General features: G+C 45.5%; 1 protein-coding gene across 3 annotated transcripts in view; it reads left to right on the top strand.

Moving 5' to 3' along the window:
- The window catches only part of ZFP64 (ZFP64 zinc finger protein), a 96,417-nt gene that overhangs the window by 3,218 nt on the left and 71,294 nt on the right, over nucleotides 1-21,905 (top strand). For 2 of the 3 annotated variants that reach the window (XM_032255971.1, XM_032255973.1), the window contains exon 2: nucleotides 1,552-1,791. In XM_032255971.1, coding sequence (XP_032111862.1) covers nucleotides 1,552-1,791 — 240 coding nt within the window. The remainder of the gene's footprint in view (nucleotides 1-1,551; nucleotides 1,792-21,905) is intronic. The other variant, XM_032255972.1, reaches the window with a different exon arrangement.

Here is a 21,905-nt window from a genome sequence, read left to right on the forward strand (position 1 = left end):
TTTTTTGTATTTTTAGTAGAGATGGGGTTTCACTGCGTTAGCCAGGATGGTCTCAATCTCCTGACCTGTGATTGACCCACCTTGGCTTCCCAAAGTGTTGGGATTACAGGTGTGAACCACCACACCTGGCCGAGTTTTCTTATAATAAGGCAAAGAAAAATTTTTAAATAAAAGTTAAGGTAATCATACTAGTTAGAGACTTATTAATTAGTTCTATGTCTTTATTGAACAAATATTTATATAGCACCTTCTAATACAGTGCCAAGTACTGGGCTAAATGCTTTGCAGGTATTAATACAGTATTAACTCTCAGTATTACTACTATCAAGAAATAATGTTCCTGCCAGTTAGGAGTGAATTTGGGCTACAGGTGACAGAAATCCAAATTATACTGGCCTAATTAAATCTGGAATTGGTTAATTCCAGGGTTGACTCAGGGGAATCCATGAAGTAAAGGGCAGAGCCTGCAGGGATCTCGGCATTTTCCTCATAGTTACAAGATGGCTACAGAAGCTCCACCACCACATTTGTATCCAAAGCCAGAAGAAAATGGGCACAGTGCTAGCCATATCTGCTCCCTTTTTGTCATGAACACCAGACTTTTCCCAGAAACTCTTTCAGCTGTGTGCTGGAGAAGCTCACAAGTATGTAGGGGACCAAGATTATTTAGACTAGTGGTTCTCATAGTATGTGTGTTGGGTGAGTATGTCTGCAAATGTGCAGGAGGATCAGTTTTCATGATGAAACTGATTTAGTTGGGATAGGAGATGGCTGCTGTTTCTGCAAAGTGCAGGGCAGCCCTGCACGCCTGATAACTTTCTTGCAAACAACGCCACTAGCACCCATGGGTAACAATGCAGCATGAACCATCACGTGGATGGTTGCTGTACATTATTTCCAATGCTCCCCAAGTTAAATAATACAAGACTACCTTTGTGCATATATGGTTGGACAAAATTATGCATCATAATTTTCTAAAAATGTCTTTTTTTTTTTTTTTTTTTTTTTTAGATAGAGTTTCACTCTTGTCCCCAGGCTGGAGTGCAATGGCATGATCTGGGCTTGCTGCAACCTCTGCCTCCTGGCTTCAAGCGGTTCTCCTGCCTCAGCTTCCCAAGTAGCTGGGATTATAGGCACATACCACGCTAATTTTTGTAGTTTTAGTACAGACTGGATTTTACCATGTTGGCCAGGCTGGACTTGAACTCCTGACCTCAGGCGATTCACCCGCCTCAGCCTCCCAAAGTGCTAGGATTACAGGCGTGAGCCACCGGACCCGGCCAATTTTCTGAAAATTTCTAAGATATTTACATTATGTCCAATTTTCTCCAGGTCTAAGTAAGGCAAGATGTCTCTGTGTGGAAATATAATACCTTGCTGCCGGAACATAATTAGGATTCTGTTTGTAAGAAGAGGGAGGTGGAGTGGATATTGAGCCACCACCTAGCCAAGCCTGCCACCATGCCTTTTCTTCCTAACTATGAGTCTGGTTTGCATTAGAATTCAAAGCTATTTGGAATTAATATGTTCCTTTCCCTTTGTCCCATGGAGTTCCAGGTGGCACAACGGTGCTGGTGGAGCTGACTCCAGACATCCACATCTGCGGCATCTGCAAGCAGCAGTTTAACAACCTGGATGCCTTTGTAGCTCACAAGCAAAGTGGCTGCCAGCTGACGGGCACATCCGCGGCAGCCCCCAGCACGGTCCAGTTTGTATCGGAGGAAACAGTGCCTGCCACCCAGACTCAGACCACCACCAGAACCATCACCTCGGAGACTCAGACAATCACAGGTACAGCTGGAGCATGGGGGAGTTGGCCAGCGTTGGCCTGTCTATGTCTCAAACACCTCCACGGAACTTGTTAAAAATATAGATTCCCAGAGCCCACCCCCTGGGGTTGCTGATTCATTATTTTTAACAAGCTCCACTGGGAAGCCAGTTGCCCAGCCAGGTTTGGGAGCTGCTAGGTTAAAACGTTAAATGTTAGCAGTTATAAATGTTGTCACATGTTACAAAATAACAGACAAAAGATTTCTGAAACATCTCATGAGATCTGGTCGTTTAAGTAAAATTTTAAAAAGAGAAAAAAATTAAAAGAAGATCTCTGAAACAAAAACTCCACATGCTAAGGAAAAAAAGATAGCAGAAAATACATTGCAATTTTTTAAAAAGTGATTGTTTTAGGTGTGGAAGTATGTGTATAATCCTTGAGTTTGCATTACTTGTGTAAAGGAACAAAAAGCATGTTGTTGTTTTTTTAAAAAACCTGTAAACAGGCACTGATATCTCCCTCCCCTTGTACTGCTGATCAGGAAAACATCCCTGTTCTCTGTGGTGTACACTCATTCCACCAAAAATAAATTACAGATGGGTCCGAAATTTAAATGTACATAAGAAAACCATAAAAGCAGGACAGGCGTGGTGGCTCATGCCCAGCACTTTGGGAGGCCGAGGTGGGCAGATCATGAGGTCAGAAGTTCAAGACCAACCTAGCCAACATGGTGCAACCCTGTCTGTACTAAAAATACAAAAATTATCTGGGCGTGGTGGTGGGCACCTGTAATCCCAGCTCCTAGGGAGGCTGAGGGAGAATTGCTTGAACCCGGGAGGCAGACGTTACAGTGAGCCAAGACAGCATCATTGCACTCCAGCCTGGGTGACAGAGCAAGACTCTGTCTCAAAAAAAAAGAAAGAAAGAAAACCATAAAAGTTCTAGAGGAAATATACTCACACAGTTATACCTGTATAATCTGTCTTAGGGGGCAGGAAGAAAACTTTAACATTATGAAGTAGCCCATTTATGAGATAGTCCTGGATCCTGTGGGGGAAACAGATAATGTATTCCTTAGCTAAAGGCATTTGATTCTAAAAAATATATTCATATGTCACCAAACAAGGCTGGTTGTGAACCACCCCCTCAAAGAAAAAGAATCATAATGTGATTGCGAATGAAGTTACAATTTTTCCAAAGTAAAATACAGTCTAAACAAAGTCTAAAAGAGAATCACTTGGGGGAAAATTTGTGGCATATATGATTAAGGCCTAATATCCCTCCTATACAGAGAACTCCTACCACCAGTAAAAGGAGATAAAAAGTAGGAAGGGGAAAAGTCAGTGGGTGATTTACAGGGGATGATTGGATTAAAGAGAGGTTTGGTCACCTTAGCAATTACAGAAATGCAAATCAAAACACGGCTTGTGGAAGAACACTGATTTCATTTCTAGGGATGTAAATTTCTATAACCTGGGCAATTTTGTGATAGCTTTCAAATATTAAATTTAAAATTTCTTAGTTTTAAAATGTACATAGACATTTATCCAATAAGCCTACAGCTAGGCATTTATCCTATAAAACTTCATAAACAGTCCAGGCACGGTGGCGCACACCTGTAATCCCAGCACTTTGGGAGGCTGAGGCAGGTGGATCACCTGAGGTCTGGAGTTCGAGAACAGCCTAGCCAATATGTTGAAACCCTGTCTCTACTAAAATACAAAAATTAGCCAAGCGTGGTGGCACATGCCTGTGATACCAGCTACTCGGAAGGCTGAAGCAGGAGAATCGCTTGAACCTAGAAAGCAGACGTTGCAGTGAGCAGAGATCATGCCACTGCACTCCAGCCTGGACAACGGAGTGAGACTCTGTTTCAGAAAAATAAAAAATAACAATAAAAAACTTCATAAACAAATGTATAAAGATATTCACTTATAGCATATACTATAGAGAAAGTGGAGCCTTTGTAGGTACACATTAAGAGAGATATGGCCAGGCACAGTGGCTCACACCTGTAATCCCAGCCCTTTGTGATGCCAAGGTGGGAGGATCACTTGAGGTCAGGAGTTCAAGACCAGCCTAGTCAACATAGCAAGACCGCACTTCTACATTAAATTTTAAAGATTAGCTGGTGTAATAACAGACACTTGTAGTCCTAGCTGCTCAGGAGGCTAAGGCAGGAGGATCGCTTGAGCCAAGGAGTTTGAGGCTGCAATGAGCTATGATCACACCACTGTACTCCAGCCTGGGTGACAGGTGATACCCTGTTTCTAAAAAAAAAAAAGGGGTGGGGGGCGGAGTTAAATAAATAAATATCAAAGATTCCAACAATGGAATATGACTTGGCTTTGGAAAGGAGCGGGGTTGGATCTGTGTGTAGTCACAGAAAGATTCTCAAAAGTATGTGTAAAAAGAAATCCACATGCATACATATTGTATGGTATTATATTCAAAGGAAGTTTCTAGAACAGGGATGGGGCAGGTAATGTAAATGAGAGAAGTTGTCTGTGGGGGAGGTGTTAGAGAGTGGTGGGGACTGTGGTAAAGTGGAGAAATCACGCATGCCTCATCCAAAAGTGCAGCTGTTTTTTTGGATTCAGCCAGTTAGATATTTGAGTTTTTTGGGGAAACTGAAAATGTGAAATTCTCCAAATATAAAACTTTGTTGCCAAACAGGATACATCTCTGAGGCTGAGTGAGTCCATAAGGTCCTTCTGGCTTATTCTCAGAGAATGTTTACCCAGTAGTCTGGAGCTGAAGAGTGAGGAGCATCAGAGGTCAGGGAACCGGCCAGTGCAGTGGTTCACACCTGTAGTCCCAGCACTTTGGGAGACCGAGGCGGATCCCTTAAGTCTCCTCGGGATTTCAAGACCAACCTGGCCAACACTGCAAAACTTCGTCTCTACTAAAAGTACCAAAATTGGCGGCGTCCACCTATAGTCCCTGCTACTTTGGAGGCCGAGGCACGAGAATCTCTTAAGCCTGGGAGGGGGAGGTTGCAGTGACCATGCCACTGCACCCTGCACTGGGCGCCAGAGCGAGACTCCAACTCAAAAAAAAAAAAAAAGCGGGGGGGAAGCAACTTTCCCCTTATGAGGTATCTACTGGGATGATCTTTGAATTTTTTTGGCAATAAGCTAAGTTTTGTGGGGTTTTTCCTTAGTGCATCCAAATTAATGTTTCTACTGAGTTTTTTAAACAGTAGACATTTTGAAATACAATAAAACTGATCCCCCACAAACCTTAGCATAACGACATTGAGATCTTCCCACTGTCTCCTAAGTTTATTTTCATTCCCAAGAAAAGGTGAAAACCAGAAAACCCTTAAAGGTGGACCTAGTAGGACCGAATTATTTTGCAGCAGGACCAAGCAAAGCGGCCTTTGGGGAAGGGACATGGCCAAGGTCCCACCACAACCTCAGAACAGTCCGGGGACATGTGTTTTGTCCCTTATCCTAGCAGTCTTCTTCCCAAGGGTGGTGTTTGCTTTCTTGTCCTTAAAACCAAAGTCCCAGTACCTCTCACGCTGGGTGGGAGCCTATGAAACACGTGTCCTGCGGCACGGGAGGCTTCCAGACCCACACTTTGTACTTGGGGCCTTTGCTTCTTTCTGGGTTCGGAGCCTTCGCTGATGCGTTTCCTCTGCCTGAAAGAGCTTTCCCACCTTGGCCTGGCTGATGCCAGCTCAACCTCAAGACCTTAGTTTTCATGACAACCTTCACAAAAAAGGATCTGCCTTCCTCTTGGGACACCGCTCTCTCCTCTATGTTGCAGCAGCCATGATGAACTTTTTTCCATTTTTGGAATGAGCCACATTTCCTCCAGGCTCAGACCCTTGCCTGCATTGTTCCTTCTGTCTGGAACTGCCTTAATTTTTATTTTTATTTTATTTTATTTTGAGATAGAGTCTCCGCTCTGTTGCCCAGGCTGGAGTACAGTGGCGTGATCTTGGCTCACGGCAACCTCCGCCTCCCAGGTTCAAGCAATTCTCCTGCCTCAGCCTCCTGAGTAGCTGGAACTACAGGTGCGCATCACCACGCCTGGCTAATTTTTGTTGTTTTTAGTAGAGATGGGGTTTCACCATGTTGGTCAGGCTGGTCTTGAACTCCTGACCTCATGATCCGCCCACCTTGGCCTCCCCAAGTGCTGGGATTACAAGCATGAGCCACTGCACCCGCTGGAACTGCCTTAATTCTTATGTCAGAGCTAGGCTTAAGGGCATTTTCTCAAAGACCCCTTCTCTGCACCACACACTCTTCTCCCAGATCAGGTCATGCCCCATATTTAAATGATTACTAGAGGAATGACTTTGAGGTCTGTCTCTATCACTGACCTGTAAGCCCTTCTCCTGCTCACACTGAATCCCAGCACCAAGGCACTTATTATTTGTTGAGTGTGAACCACTGCTCAAATTGCATAAACATCAGGAAAGCTGACCTCACAACCAAATAACTGCTCCCTCTTTTGTCCTCCTAGTTTTTGTTTGTTTCTTTGTTTTGTTTTTGAGACAGTGTTGTTCTGTTGCTCAGGCTGGAGGGCAGTAGCGCAGTCGTGGCTCACTGCAGCCTTGATTTCCTGTGCTCAAGCAGTCCTCCCAACTCAGCCTCCCAAGCAGCTGGGACTACAGGCATGTGCCGCCACCTCATCCAGCCAATTTTTAAATTATTTGTAGAGATTGGGTTTTGCTATGTTGCACAGGCTGGTCTTGAACTCCTGGGCTCAGATGATCCGCTAATCTTCAGCTCCCAAAGTGCTGAGATCACAGGCATGAGCCACTGCACCCAGCACTTCTATTTCTTTGTTCAAAGAAGTTCATCCTTCTCTTAGCATTTCCTCGGCCCTGCGATCATTGGATCTTGCCAGACCTGAATTTTGGTGACTGCCCTGAATGCTCAGGCCAGTCCTGGGGTCCTGTTTGTGCCCGGCACACAGTGCTCAAGGGAGCTACCTCTCAGAGACAGACTGTTGGACTTGCATCCCCATCCACCACCTAACCGCCCAAGGCTGTGGGCAAATCATTTACTCTCCCTCTCACTTAACACTCCCCATCTGTAAAAAGAGGTTATAATACCTAATCATCACTGGGTTATTGTGAGAATTCTGCGATAATCCACGTAAAGGGCCTGAGATGGAGAAACTGGGTTCAGTGAGCAATCGCTTTTATTAACGTAGAGACTAATAAACAGGTGGCGAAAGGATGGTGCGATCTGCAGCGTGCATTCTCTCTGCCTGACTCAGCTGCTCCTCCTGATGGTTCCTGCCTCTGTGCCAACTAGACAAGCAGAATTCTGCCTCCTTCTCTTTTTTGCACTTATTAGGTTGGTTTTCTGGGTGCATTTCTTCCTATTGTACTTCGAGTTTCCATTGGCTGGCAGTTCCCAGACCTGCCGACAGACCGCAATCCCCAGGCTCTACCTCCTGAATCTGAATGTCTGGAGCTGAGGCTCAGGCATCTATATTTGTAACAAGTTCCTGAGGGATTCCAGGTCTCAGCCAGGTCGGAGAGTTACTCACTGCCCAAGACCACCAATCCCCCAAATGGTGAATTTCTGCAGATATCCTCAGCCAGACATTTTCCAGATGTGTTTGTCCTTGATTAAACCAAACCCTTTCTCATTCTCCAGTGTCTCCTCTGCCTGATAATACTTGGGTTTAAAGTAAAATTTATTATCTGCCTGCTAGCTTTGAAAGCTGCCTGTTGTCTGGCATATGATTTAAGAACTTTTGCATGGGAACTGTAAAATTACATGTGGATGCTGGTGGAAATGCATCTCATGTGCATTTTCTAAGTTCATGGCTTCAAATCATGGGGCTTTGCAGTCAGGTCCCTGAGTTTGAATCTTGGCTGCATAAGGCCTTAGTAACCCCATGACCGTGGCAAATTACATTACATTCATTTCAAAGTGAGGATAAAGATAAACAGAGAGGGAACAGGGTTTGGTCATGAAGAATCTGGGGTCCTGAGACAGACGGCTTGGGTTCAAATCCTGGCTGTACCACTTGCTAACCATGTGACCTTGGGCAGGGTACTTTCACTGTTTGTGTTTCCATTTCCCCAGTAATAAAATGAAAGTGATAATAGAACTCATCTCTGATGGTTCCAGCCAGGCTTCATGGAAGACATTTCAAGCTGTCACTGTTAGCTGTCATTACTTACTCAGGGGGCTGTAAAAGTAAACAAAACAACACACGGGATAGTGTTAGCACAGAGCTCATGACAAGCCCTCTGTCAATATTAATTGAATTGATCACTTGACCAAGAATGGTTTTTCCTGCCATTTCTGGTTAATTCCTACTCTTTAAGTCCCAGGTTAAAAGTCACCTCCGCCTAGAAGCCAGCTCTGATTTCCCCTTCTCCCGACTTTAGCAACTAGGTTTCTGTTTTCTCAGCTAGTATGTATCACAATTGTAACGAATTAGTCTTTAATCAGTTACAGAGAAGTGAATTCCAAGGCAGCTGCAGGGGCAGTCAACACAGCATTTGCAGCAGCAGATACTGCCATAGGGAGCGAGAGGGTCTGCGGCAACTAGCAGAGAAAGAGGAAAGCACCCCTGACAGCCAGCAGCCATCATCAGCTGCGTCTTGGTGTTGCTAGGAGATGGGCTGGCTCACAGGCAGGCCACGCTGTGCTACTGTTGAACATACACCGTTGTTCGCAGTTTCACAAAACACCAACATCAGACAAGGCCACTCTGACCGTGGTAGGCAAGTCAAAAACAAAACCACATATGTCATCATGTGTGAGCCCAGACAAAGTGGGAACACTGTCCAAGCCACCAAATACCAAACATCCTCCTCCCCACTGTTAATCTGAGTGAGTTACTTCTTTACCTATTAAAGATTCAGCCTTGCTCTCTCTAGCCTTCTTTCCCTCTTGATGATATTTATTAAAATAACAAATCATAGTTTTAGCCCCTCTTGCTGGTGCCTCTGATGCAGGTTTTCTTGAACCTCCTCCAAAAGCACCTAACATCAGCCCCAAACCTAAAATCAAATAAGTTCTTTCTAGCACCCTCTGAGGTTGCCCTTACTGCAATGAGTAATAAACTTATTCAGTGAGAGGGGTGTTGTCCCTATTGGTCTTTGGCCAAAGGACAATGACTTAGGGAAGGCCCTACCTACCTAATTGATTTTGAAAGCCTTAAAAAAGAATCTGAAGGTTCAGTTTGGCCCCTGAGCCCCAAATTAGTGGCTCAATTTCTAGTTTACTAGACTGTGAATCTCCCTGCATACAGAGACCTAATCAGTCTTATTTTCCTGGCACCCAACACCAGGTCTGGCACATCATGGGCACTCAATAAAACAGCTATTGAATGAGGGCAGGCAAGGGCGGCTGTGAGGATTAAATGTGTTCATGCCGCTGAAGCACATGGTGTGTATGTCATGTGCCTCATCATGAGGGCTTGGTGACGGTGGCTGAATTAATCCATTTTCATGCTGCTGATAAAGACATGCCCGAGACTGAACAGTTTACAAAAGAAAGAGGTTTATTGGACTCAAGTTCCACGTGGCTGGGGAGGTCTCACAATCACGGCAACTGGTGAAAGGCACGTCTCATATGGCAGCAGACAAGAAAAAAGAGCTTGTGCAGGGACACTCCCCTTTTTCAAACCATCAGCTCTCATAAGGCTCATTTACTATCACAAGAACAGCACAGGAAAGACCCACCCCCATAACTCAATCACCTCCCACTTCATTCCTCCTGTGACACATGGGAATTGGAGGAGTTACCATTCAGGATGAGATTTGGGTGAGGACACAGCCAAACCCTATCAGTAGTATTAGGGCCATTGTGTGCCAAATGATGGAACTCAGATAATGGAGATGCTTGTCCTTGGAGAATTCCAAGCCCTTCAGGAAGAGAAGGATTTAGTTGTAAGGCATTCAAGCCCACCTGTTTGTGACAAGTGTAGTCTTTTTTTTTTTTTTTTTTTTTTTTTTTAGTGGGTCTTCCCCTTTTTCCCCGGCTGGGGTGGGGTGGTACGATTTCAGCTTGCTGCAGCCTCCACCTCCCAGGTTCAAGAGATTCTCGTGCCTCAGCCTCCCAAGTAGCTGGGACTTCAGTCATGTGCCACCACACCTGGCTAAGTTTTGTATTTTTAGTAGAGATGGGGTTTCACCATGTTGGCCAGGCTGGTCTCAAACTCCTCATCTCAAGTGATCCACCGGCCTCAACCTCCCAAAAGTACTGGCATTACAGGCGTGAGCCACCAAGCCTGGCCAGCAACTGTAGTCTTAAAGGTGTAAGAATTCAGAGTCTGTTGGTTCTTACTGGGAAACTCAGTGGGGAGAATTGTGAATGAGAGCAAATATATAACCGGCTTTGAAAGACACATTGGCTTTTGGGAGAAAGATGGCGGGAAAGTGGACATTTCCTATTGGTGGTTGGAGGCGGTGGGAGAAGCTCAGGGCAAGATTGGAAAACAGTGGCTAGAAACGGCACAGGAGAATGGGGTGGAAGTCGTGCTTCAGCTCTGGCCTTTATTTTGAAGCAGCTGGGGAGCCACTGAAAGTTCCTGAGCACATGAGTGATTTAATAAGACAAACTATGTAGTGATTGCCAGAAGGATCTGGAAACAATAATACAAATTCTTACACAGTGCTTATTCTGTGCCATGCACTTTTCCAAGTACTCTATATGGAGTAGTTTTCCATAACCCAAAGTTAGGTAATAATAATTATTATCCCCATTTTACCAATAATGAAACCGAGGCACAGGGGGTTAAATCACTTGTCCAAGATGTCAGAAACAGAAAGTAGCAGAACCAGGTCTCAAACCTAGGCTGTCTGGTTGCAAAACCTGTGCTCTTCATCAGTACCGCCGCTTAGTAAATTCCTCATTGCAATGTTTCTCAAACTTGCTTGTACATAAGAACCATCTGAAGCTTCGGTGAAAAATGAAGATATCCAGATCTTTCCTGGGGATAATAGGGATCTGAGCAAGGTCCTGGGAATCTGAACCAGCCAGGGAATGATTGGGTCAGATCAGATGCTTTCTGTTGCTCTTAACACCACCAAACTAAAAGTGTGCAGAACAGTTAAGACACGTATTATCTCTCATAGCCAGAACAGGCAAGGCAGATAGAGCCAAGGTCAGTTCGGCAGCTCAAAGGTGCCGGCTCCCTTGCATCTTCCTCCTGTTCTCGGTGGCGGGCTTTTATCCTTTTTATCCTCCCACCCCCCGCCATGGCCAAATGGTGGCTGCTAATGCCTTGGGCATCCAGTCTCTCTGGCACACCCACAAGCAGGGAAAGGAGCAACTTATCTGTATCTGGGAGGAAATGCTCCCTGATAAACTCCCGAAATTCCAGATACTGCTGGCCAACATTGGGACACGTGGCTTTGCCCAGTTGCACTGTAGTGGAGGCAGCTAGGCTGCCAAGGGACAAGGGAGAAGGGACCTACCAGTGGACCCCAATCCCAAGCCCCCTCTGCAGGGCCATGCTCCTACAACTTCCCCGTTAAAGGGACTAGAGTGGCAGTTCTCAAATGCTGCTGTGCAAAAGAATTACTCAGAAAATGTGTTTAAAATACAGCTATAAAGCTATTTAAACTTTACCCCAAATCTCTGCATCAGAATCTGGGATGCATGATCAAGTTTGAGAACCACTCATCCAGAAGTGGATAAAAGGATGGAAACCCACTGGTGCTAGAGTCTAGTTCATAACAGGTGCTCAACAGATGTGAGGAATGAAAAAACAGCCCACTGTGGGAAGGAGGGTAGGGTGGGATGTGAAAAGAAGCTCAGTTCCACTCATGGTTTATTTTTCCTGTTTGGCAAAGTCCCAGTATAGGGCAAGTTAAGTTGCTGTTACATGTTTGTTTGCTTAGAACAGACCCCATACTTTGGCTATAGTTCAAGCCAAAGGGGAGACTTCGTTTAGCAGGATATAGGCATAAGGGAGAATTGTGGGCAGGGACGCAGCTGGATCTCAAAAAGAGATTGGGGCCGGGCATGGTGGCTCACGCCTGTAATCCCAACACTTTGGGAGGCCAAGGCAGGTGGATGACCTGAGGTCAGGAGTTCGAGACCAGCCTGACCAACATGGAGAAACCCCGTCTCTACTAAACATACAAAATTAGCTGGGCGTGGTGGCGCATGCCTGTAATCTCAGCTACTCGGGAGGCTGAGGCAGGAGAATCACTTGAACCAAGGCGGCAGAGATTCGGTGAGCCAAGATTGCACCATTGCACTCCAGCCTGGCAACAAAAGCGAAACTCCATCTCAAAAAATAAAAAAAAGAAAAAGAAAAGACAAAGGAGATTGAACCAGAAGCTTGAAGTATTTCAGGGTTTTCCAGATTGTACAGCTCAAAGGACTTGTTGGAAATGCTGGGAAGGCAGAGTCTCGGCCCCACCCAGAACTGCTGATCAGGATCCACATTTTAGAGAGATTGTGGCTGGAGAAGCACTGCTGCCCCCGTGACCATTCCCAGAATTTATACCTTGTTTGTTCAGAAGGAAAGTCCACACCAAACCTGAGCGTCTTAGTCCCACTTTGAGTTTTTTTAAGAGATTGGGAGTGGTTTCACTATGTTGCCCAGGTTGGACTCGAACTCTTGGGCTCCAGCAATGCTCCTGCCTCAGCCTGGGTCATAGCTGAGACTTAGCAGCAGCCGCCAATGCGCCCGGCTGCAGTATTCCATTCCAGAGCAAGAGAGTCGATTGGCCAAGTGGCTGTCAGGTGTCTTGCACTGCACCAATCAGCGATGGCAGAGTGGGGGCGTGGTCAGAGTTTCCAACAGGGCGACCGCTCACCCCTGGGGCGGGGCGTTTGTGCGGGTCGTAAGGCCCACTGCGGAGAGTCAAGGCCCTTTTGAGAACAGTGTAAGTGGAAGGGGTGGATTTTCTCTCAGAAAGTGAACTCTTCCGGGGGCGGGAGGAGGAGCAGGGGCGGGGAGGGGGTCAGAGTCTCGCTCTGTCGCCCAGGCTGGAGTGCAGCGGCACCATCTGGGCTCACTGCAACCTCCGCCTCCCGGGTTCAAGCTTTCTCCTGCCGCAGCCTCCTGAGTAGCTGGGATTACAGGCGCCAGCCACCATGACCGGCTAATTTTTGTATTTTAGCAGAGACGGGGTTTCACCATGTTGGCCAGGCTGGTCTCAAATTCGTGGCCTCAAGGGATCCGCTCTCCTCAGCCTCCCAAATTGCTGGGATTACAGGCGTGAGCCACCATGCCCAGCCTCAGAAAGTGAATTCTCGGTTTGCAGTTGGGATGCTTGGCTGGAGATCAGGAACCCTAAATGAGAATCCTGAGCGTGAACAACACTGCAAAAAACAACACACACACAAAATCATGAGACCTCAATGTATGATAATAGCCTGCTGGGCGCGGCGGCGCATCGCTGGAATCCCAGAACTATGGGAGGCTGAGGCGGGAGGATCCCTTGAGCTCTAGAGCTCAAGACCAGGCTGGCCAGCATGGCGAAACCCCATCTCTACAAAAAATACAAAAGTTAACTGGGAATGGTGGCGCACACCTGTTATCTCAGCTACTTAGGAAGCTGAGGCAGGAGAATCGCTTGAACCCGGAGGTAAAGGTTGCAGTGAGCCGAGATCATGCTGCTGCCTTCCATTCTGGGAGATAGAGCCAGACCCTGTCTCAAAATCAAAACAAAACGAAAGACAGTATCCTTAATCTGTAAAAAGCATTTTCAAATCAAGAAAAAAAAAATAAAAATTCCAGTAGAAAAGAACGAGCTAATAGAATAAACAGGAAGTTGACCAAACAAGTCATGTCCTTGGAAAATAAATGTTGAAAGGCAGTTCAATCTCACTAATCACATGTAAAGGAAATGCAAATTAAACATAAGTGATCTCATTTTGTCCTGTCAAGTCATCCCTATGATAGCCAAGGTTAAAGGGAAAATGCAAATGATTTCAGTTTTCTGAAAGGATGTCATAATTATATAATCACCAAGTAATAAAACATCCATGCCATGTTGACCCAGCTCTTCAAGGAATGTACCCAAAGAAACGAGGGACACATTTAAAATTCTAGATAGGCATTATACGTAAATGTCAATTCCTGGATGTCTCCTCCATGTCCAAGAAAGGGAAATGGTTAATTAAACTATTCAGCAACCAAAATGATGAAATATGTGGCCATTAGAGGTTGTATTTTGGATGGATGATTTAAGCCATGATTCTAGTTTTATACTTCAAAAACTATATATGTGTGTGTGTGTGTGTGTGTGTGTGTGTGTGTGTGTGTGTGTGTGTGTGTGTGTATATATATATATATAATTTTTTTTTTTTTGAGACAGAGTTTCACTCTTGTTGCCCAGGCTGGAGTGCAATGGCATGATCTTGGCTCACCGCAACCTCTGCCTCCCAGGTTCAAGATATTCTCCTGCCTCAGCCTCCCAAGCAGCTGGGATTAAAGGCATGCGCCACCATGCCCAGCTAATTTTTTATATTTTTAGTAGAGACGGGGTTTCTCCATGTTGGCCAGGCTGGTCTCGAACTCTCGACCTCAGGTGATCCACCCACCTTGGCCTTCCAAAGTGCAGAGATTACAGGTGTGAGCCACTGCGCTCGGCCTATTTTCTTTCTTCCTTTTTTGCGACAGAGTCTCACTCTGTTGCCCAGGCTGGAGTACAGTTGGCTCACTGCAACCTCCACCTCCTGGGTTTAAGCGATTCTCCTGCCTCAGCCTCCTGAGTAGCTGAAATTACAGGCACCGCCACCATGCCCAGCTAATTTATTTTTAGTAGAGATGAGGTTTTGCCATCTTGGCCAGGCTGGTCTAGAACTCCTGACCGCAGGTGATCTGCCAGACTCAGCATCCCAAAGTGCTGGGATTAGAGGCATGAGCTTCTGGGCCCAGCCTTTCTATATATAAAAGAGGTTAGCCCTTTAGCTGATCATTAATGCAACAAATGTTCTTTGAACTCCTGTCCTTTACCAGGTTCTGTGGTGGGTGCAGGGGAACAGTAATGGAAAGAAACAAGGATCTGTCCTCACTTAACTCATCCAACCAAATGGAAAAGAGAATAGTCATTAAATAATTTCACAAATAAGTATTTAATCCCAGTAGCAATAGGGGCTTTGTATAAAAAAAAGGATGTAGGCCGAGGCAGGCAGATCATTTGAGGTCAGGAGTTCAAGACCAGGCTGGCCAACATGGTGAAACCTCCATCTCTGCTAAAAATACAAAATTTAGCCGGTGGTGACATGCACCTCTAGTCCCAGCTACTCAGGAGGCTGAGGCAGGAGAATCTCTTGAACCCAGGTTGCAAAGATTGCCATGAGCTGAGACTGTTCCACTGCACTCCAGCCTGGGTGACAGAGCTGGACTCCATCTCAAAAAAAAAAGGAAAAGAAAGCAAGGATGTATATTGCCGTGTTATGACAGTGCTGGGAAGTTTTTGTTTTGTTTTTCTAGAAACAGCCTTGCCCTGTCACCCAGGCTGGAGTGCAGTGGTGCAGTCATAGCTCACTGCAGCCTGGAACTCCTGAACTTAAGTCATCCTTCCACCTCAGCCCCACAATTAGCAGGGATTACAGTCACACACTACCACACCCAGCTATTTTTTGTATGTTTTGTGGAGATGGGGTCTCCCTGTGTTGATCAGGCTTGTCTCAAACTCCTGGTCGCAAGTGATCATCCTGCCTCAGTGTCTCTAATTGCTGGGATTACAGGCATCAGCCACCACACTTAGCCTGTTTTTTCCTTCTCTACACTTTTCTGTACTTCGCAGATATTCTAAAATTCATGCTAACTTTTATTTTGCAAAAATAAACATTGCAATTTAAAAAGAGAAAAGGATTTGTTAAATGGAGTTTTTAAGTTGAAGAAGGAAAGGGGAAGCAAATTAGATAGGGAGATATCCAAGCTGTCCTGAGATATCTGAACGGCAATTTGGTAGAAAAGGAGCTACGGTTGGTTCATGTGAACCCACAGATACAAACTGCAGAGGAATAGATTTGGATTCTCTATGAAATGCATATAACAGTCATACATTTTAAGCAACATCATGATCAAATAACTCAATATGCCCCTGCTACAAACCAGAACCAAATACAATAAGCAACTCTCAGATGCACACCTGAGCACTCAGGAAAGCATGGGAAATCCCCTGATGCCAGAAAACAAACCCAAAAGCGGCAAGAGGTGTATGAGGCTGTGAGCTTTTTGGGTATTGGGGAAGGGGTCTGATCTCACTAAACAGGAGACTTAATTTTAATGGCCACACCAGGGTAGGGGCTGAGGCCCTGAACTCTTGCAAAAAGTTTGAAATAAGACCCCCACATAACGAGATGGTCCTTACTGTATCCTCGGTGAAAAGAGGGTCTAGAGAATATTCTTGTGGGGGCAAGTCATGCCTCTACTAGAAGCACTTTCCTGCAAGGCCGATGCCGCTCATTATGCCAAACGTGAATACAGATAAATAATAACTTATTGTGCATAGTTACCGTAATGTCCACTGAGAACTATCAGTAACTTACAGTATGCCCAGCTCGCAGTATGCCTTATCCTTCCCTTAAATATTTACTAGAACAACAAGATCTGAGCTCTGAGATCACTGCTAATATCCCCATTTTATTGACAAAAGAACTGAAGAGCAGAGAAATGACTTGGTCAAGACCCTACAGCTAGTGAGTAGAGTTAGAAGTTGGTCCAGGGTCAGTCTGTGCTCACACACACACACCTGGCAATGAGTGGTGACTCCAGCATCAAATCACCTGCAAACATTCAAGGTGGTCCAAGGTCAGTCTGACTACACACACACACCCCGCCCCTTCCCCCCCCAACACACACACACTGACTTGGGGATGAGTGGCTACTCTGGCATGAAATTGCATGCAAACACCCAGCTGGTTGGGTGCAATGGCTCACGTGTGTAATCGCAGCACTTGGGAGACCAAGGCAGGCAGATCACCGTGGAAGGTCAGAAGTTTGAGACCAGCCTGGCCAACTTGGTAAAACTCCATCTCTACTAAAAATACTAAAATTAGCTGGGTATGGTGGTAGACACCTGTAGTCCTAGCTACTCAGGAGGCTGAGACAGAAGAATCGCTTGAACCCACGAGGTGGAGGTTGCAGTGAGTTGAGATCGCACCACTGCACTCCAGCCTCAGGTCCAGCCTCAGGGACCAAGCAAGACACTATCTCAAAAAAAAAAAAAAAAAAAAAAAGGGGGGGAGGCCGAGGCAGATGGATCACCTGAGGTCAGGAGTTTGAGACCAGCCTGGCCAACGTGGTGAAACTCTATCTTTACTAAAAATACAAAAATTAGTTGGGTGTGGTGGTGTATGCCTGTAATCTCAGCTACTCGGGACACTGAGGCAGGAGAATAACTTGAACCCGGGAGGCAGAGGTGGCGGTGAGCTGAGATCACGCCATTGCACTTCAGCCTAGGTGACAGGGCAAGACTCCATCTCAAAAAAAACCCAAGTTGATCCAAGGTCAGTCTGACTATGCATGCTCACACATACAACACACACACACACACACACACACACACACACACACACACACACACACACACACACACACACCTCTGTGGATGAGTGGCTACTCCAGCATCAAAGGGAGTGAGGGAGGCATCTGGTCACCAGCAGTTCCTCAGTGATTGCCATATGCCTTTCCCTGAGGTGTCTCTGCAGGTCCTGCTGTTCACAGCGGATTCTAGAAAGGCCACATGTGTGAGAAGGGATGCCCTTGATAAAGTCAGCCAGGAGGCGCCAGCAAGCTTGCTATCCTGGTGAGAGTCTTCAACACCCAATGCCCCTTTGTTGCTGTTGAATTCCAGACACCTGCAACAGAATACTATTAATATAATTATATGCTTCCATGTTTTATATTCAGATATTACCTTCTCACTGAGGCCTTCCTGGACCTACTTAAAATTGCATGCCCACAGCATTTCCTGGTCCCTTCCCTGCTTTATTTTTCTCCGTAATATTTACACCACCTGATTTACATACTATGTATTTAAATACTTGCTGCATGCACCACTCCTAACTAGAATGTCAGCTCCATGAGGGCAGGGATTTTCGTCTCTTTGAGTCACTGCTCTGTTTCTACCGCTTACAACAGTTCCTGGCACAAAGTCAGTACTTAATAAACATTTGCTGAATAAATTCGTGAATAATGTCAACAGCAACAGCAGCTTTTCATGCCTGGTCTCTGATCCTCACAACAGCCCTAGGAGATAGGAATGGAAATTGTCCCCATTCTCCAAGTAAAGAACCCAAGGCTCAAGGAGGCTCACAGACTAAGCTCTGGAGCAAACCTTCTCTGGTCTAGTAGCCATCTACCTTGGGGTGACTCACAGGTTACATGAGATTAACCCTGCCCCCCAAAATGATCCCTGCTGTTGGGTGCCTGACTCCTTTGCTGTTGGAGTGTGTGTGTGTGTGTGTGTGTGTGTGTGTGTGTGTGTGTGTGTGTGTGTGTTTTGTTTCATTTGTTTTTGAGATGGAGTCTCCCTCTGTCACCTAGACTAGAGTGCAGTGGCACGATCTCAGCTCACTGCAACTTCTGTCTCCCGGGTGCAAGCGATTCTCCTGCCTCAGCCTTCCAAGTAGCTGGGACTACAGGTGCGTGACACCACACCCAGCTAATTTTTGTGTTTTTAGTAGAGATGGGGTCTCACCATGTTGGTCAGGCTAGTCTTGAACCCCTGACCTCAAATGATTCACCCGCCTTGGCCTTCCAAAATGCAGGGATTACAGGCGTGAGCCACTGCACCCAGCCCATTGCTGTGTTTAACCTGCCCACTCATGATTCTCCCTGCTGCCTCTCTAAGAGGCAACAAAAGTAAAAATAGACAAATGGGGCTAAATTAATATTTTTTTTTTGAGATGGAGTTTCACTCTTTTGCCCAGGCTAGAGTGCAATGGCACAGTCTCTGCTCACCACAACCTCTGCCTCCCAGGTTCAAGCAATTCTCCTGCCTCAGCCTCCCAAGTAGCTGGGATAACAGGCATGTGCCACCACACCCAGCTAATTTTGTATTTTTAGTAGAGAGAGAGTTTCTCCATTTTGGTCAGGCTGGTCTCAAACTCTGACCTCAGATGATCCACCCACCTTGGCCTCCCAAAGTGCTGGGATTCCAGGCATGAGCCACCACGCCCAGCCAGGGCTATAAGACATTTAAGACTTGTGTGCCTCAGAGGAAATGGCAGAAATGAAAATGCAGCCTATGGAATGAGAAAATATTTGCAAATGATACATCTGAGAAGGGGTTAATATCCAAAATACTCCCATGTTTCCCTGTGCCAGTGGGCTCAGGCTCATGGTAAAGGACAGTTAAGAGATGGAGCCTAGCCAGTCTCTGGGGAGAGCAGAAAGTGGCAGGGGGGTGCAGGGCCTACCACCTACCTTCCAAGAGAGTGCTGAGGACCCTGTGAGCTGACTTGTCGGGAGGGCCTGGCCACCCATAGTCATCCCACTGTGAGCATCTTCCAGCACAGGGGGTCACTTGGGCAGGAAGTTGTCGAGCAGAAAGTTGGGAGGTCATGGTAGCGAGACCATGACCCAGGACCCTGGTTTTAGCAACAAAAGTTCTTTGTCTTGAGAAACCCCAGCCCAAGGCAAACAGGGATGGTTGATCATCCTAGCTCATGAGAATTTCAGTTGAGAGTTTGATGCACGAGTGCCAGAGTCTGGTTCTATTGAACTGTCTTATATCCCCCTTGACATTTATTGAGATTTGACCATGACCACATCCTGTGCTACTCAATTCTCTTGTTAAACTTTGCGGCATCCTTTTGAAGTGGGCATGGTGATTATCCCCATTTGTAGTGAGGAGACAAGTTCAGTGAAGTTTCATGACTGGCCTGAGGTCACATACACAGTGCATGGCCAAACCTGAGCTTATATCAGTTTGAAGACACACTTTAACATATCTGAAACAATGATGCATTTTAGAATCAGTGAGATTTCTGTCAACCAACAGGCAGTCCAAAAAAATTACCTTCCTGTGCATGTGAACAAACTCAATTTCAGTGGGTCACATTTTTCTCACCTCAGCTATGTCGTGTGCAATTTCGGAACTATATGTATTGAATTTTAATTGCTGTTTAAAATGTCTTCCAAGATACTGCATGATGAAGCAAATTGAAGATGAAAAGTAATTGCTTTACCCAGAAATGCCTGAAAACAGTAACAGGGGTAAATTTGATATTAATGAAGCAAATCTTCATTGTTGGAGGAATGCCTGCAGTTGCATGTTCTTGCAAAGCAGCAATCAAGAAAGGTGGATTTCCTCATGTAGACAGAGCTGGGTTAAGTCTGACTGCTGAGCTAGATGGAAAAGGATGGCCTCTGCTAGTGGTTCTTAAACTTCAGCCTGTGTCAGGGTCACCTGGAAGGCTTGTTAGAGCACAGATTGTTGGGTGCACCCCCAGAGTGTCTGATTGAGTAGATCTGAGATGGGTCGCAAAAATTTGCTTTGGTAACAAGTTCCCAGGCAACTCCAGTGCTGCTGGCTGTGGACCATGCTTTGAGAACCAAGCAGAGCAAGGGAAACCAGGAGAAATAGCCAGATCTCACAGAGTAAATGAAAACATTTCAACAAGAGCCAGGTGCAGCTGATTCATGCGTCAGAGATACTTGGCATGAAGACAGGAAACATCAGTGTGTCAAATCTTCCAGCCAACTTTAAACCAAAGCCCTTGACTTCCCTACATATATTCATTGAAAAAAACGAAAACTGTGGCTTTACTCAAATACCAAATGCCGATGGAATCAAGGTATCATTTGACATTTATCAGAGTGATACCGTCACTACTGAAGGTGCCAAAAAGATGGAGATCAGGAACCTGGGTTTCCTGCCAAATGTCCAAAGAAGTCAAGAAAAGCCCATTCAGTAAATATAAAATAAAATACCTAAATATGAAAGCGTTGTCATAATGTGTTTAATTGGCAGCGGTTTTGTCATATATGAAATTATGATGCATTTTACAATCTAAACCACCGTAGATTCAAAGACATATAATGGGTCTTTTGTTTCTGTTTTTGTTTTCAGACAGAGTCTTGCTCTGTCTCTAGGCTCAAATTCAGTGGTATGATCTTGGCTCACTGCAACCTCTGCCTCCCTGGTTCAAGCAATTCCCCTGCCTCAACCTCCCGAGTAGCTGGGATTACAGGTGCCCGCCACCACACCCAGCTAATTTTTTTATATTTTAGCAGAGATGGGGTTTCACCATGTTGGCCAGGATGGCCTCCATCTCCTGACCTCGTGATCTGCCTGCATTGGCTTCCCAAAGTGCTGGACTTACAGACGTGAGCCACCACCCCTGGCCTAGTGTTTAAGAGAAAACATAACTAGCACCTGGAACCTGTGGCATGGCTATGAGTGCTTTGGACAAAGCTAAAATAAATAGTGATGTTAGGCCTGTGTTGACTTAAATAAACACATTCTGTAAATAAAATGTCAAAAATGTCAAAGGTGGTGTCTGAGTTTTGAAGTTTGGGAAATAGAATATTACAGCGTCTCTCAAAATCATCATTAGGGCCTCCTAGTCTGACAGGTTCACCCAATGAGCAAGCCTCCATTGTCATATTTACTCCTCATTTGAAGCCAAATCTTCATGTGACAAATTACATTCTAAGAAAGAAAGAACCAGAAAGAGAAAGAGGTGGGGGAGGAAGGAAAGGATGGGAGAGGGGAAGAGGGAGGGAGGGAAGGAAGAAAGGAAGGGAGGGAGGGAGGGACGGAGGGAGGTTATGTTCATTGTAACATAACAAGTTTCAGAATTCTATCAGATGAATTTAACAAAGAAGGAAGGGAGGAGGGAGAGAAGGAGGGAGGGGAGGGGAGAAACATGCCTAAGTCCCAGAATGTAAATGTAGTTAACAAAGTAGTCACAGAAATTTTTATAACAAAAAAATTTGAGACTGCCTATCTTATCTTTTACAATTACATTTTAGTATTTATTATTATTATTATTTTTTTTTTTTTTTGAGACAGAGTTTTGCTCTTGTTGCCCAGCCTGGAGTGCAGCAAGATCTTGGCTCACTGCAACCTCCTCCTCCCAGGTTCCAGCAATTCTCCTGCCTCAGGAGTAGCTGGGATTTCAGGCGCCTACCACCACGCCCAGCTAATTTTTATATTTTTAGTAGAGACGGGGTTTCACCATGTTGGCCAGACTGGTCTCAAACTCCTGACCTAAGGTGATCC

Source organism: Sapajus apella, unplaced genomic scaffold (assembly GCF_009761245.1).
Source record: "Sapajus apella isolate SASKATOON/1434 unplaced genomic scaffold, GSC_monkey_1.0 scaffold92, whole genome shotgun sequence".
In the NCBI taxonomy this organism is placed as follows: Eukaryota; Metazoa; Chordata; class Mammalia; order Primates; family Cebidae; genus Sapajus; species Sapajus apella.